The sequence below is a fragment of the Wasmannia auropunctata genome, unplaced genomic scaffold (genome assembly GCF_000956235.1).
Source record: "Wasmannia auropunctata unplaced genomic scaffold, wasmannia.A_1.0 LD314114.1, whole genome shotgun sequence".
Classification (NCBI taxonomy): Eukaryota; Metazoa; Arthropoda; class Insecta; order Hymenoptera; family Formicidae; genus Wasmannia; species Wasmannia auropunctata.
In genome coordinates, this window is record NW_012048776.1 from 1 (window position 1) to 525 (window position 525).

Here is a 525-nt window from a genome sequence, read left to right on the forward strand (position 1 = left end):
CAGACCCATATTGCCAGGAACTACTTCATCTTCCGTGCTGAGGAAACCTGATATTTTTTAAAAATTGTTAAAAAAAAGTTAAAAGTATAAAATGATTAAAACAAGCTTATACATTTTTTAAAAATTAGCTAGATTAAATTTTATCTGTATTCAAAGCACCTGACTAAATGAACTTTAACATTAAAAATATTATTTTGAACTAATACGCTATTAATATTATTTAAGTATATAGTTATATATTAAGTATATATGTATAGTTATTAAGTATATAGCAAATATACCCATTGGTCCCAATCGATAGTTAATTGTGACAAATATAACATCGTGGTCCATTAAATTTTCTGCGCTACTTAACGTGCCACTACCAAATTGGAACGCGCCGCTATGGATCCAAAATATTACCGGCATTGGGATTTTATTTGCCCCTGCTTCCCGCACTGGCACGTAAACGTTTAAATACAAACAATCTTCGGCGCCAATAACCTCCGGAGTTAGTGGCACGTGATTATATTGAATACAATTAGA

The 525-nt window shown here is 31.4% G+C and overlaps 1 protein-coding gene across 1 annotated transcript; it reads right to left on the reverse strand.

Moving 5' to 3' along the window:
* Positions 1-3: 3 nt before the first annotated feature.
* On the reverse strand, positions 4-507 carry LOC105460878 (venom carboxylesterase-6-like; the record flags this gene model as incomplete). Its single annotated transcript, XM_011707364.1, has 2 exons — positions 4-47; positions 282-507. Coding segments are annotated over 2 exons (270 nt in total), but the record flags the coding sequence as incomplete, so codon positions are not given.
* Between the last annotated feature and the right edge of the window lie 18 nt (positions 508-525).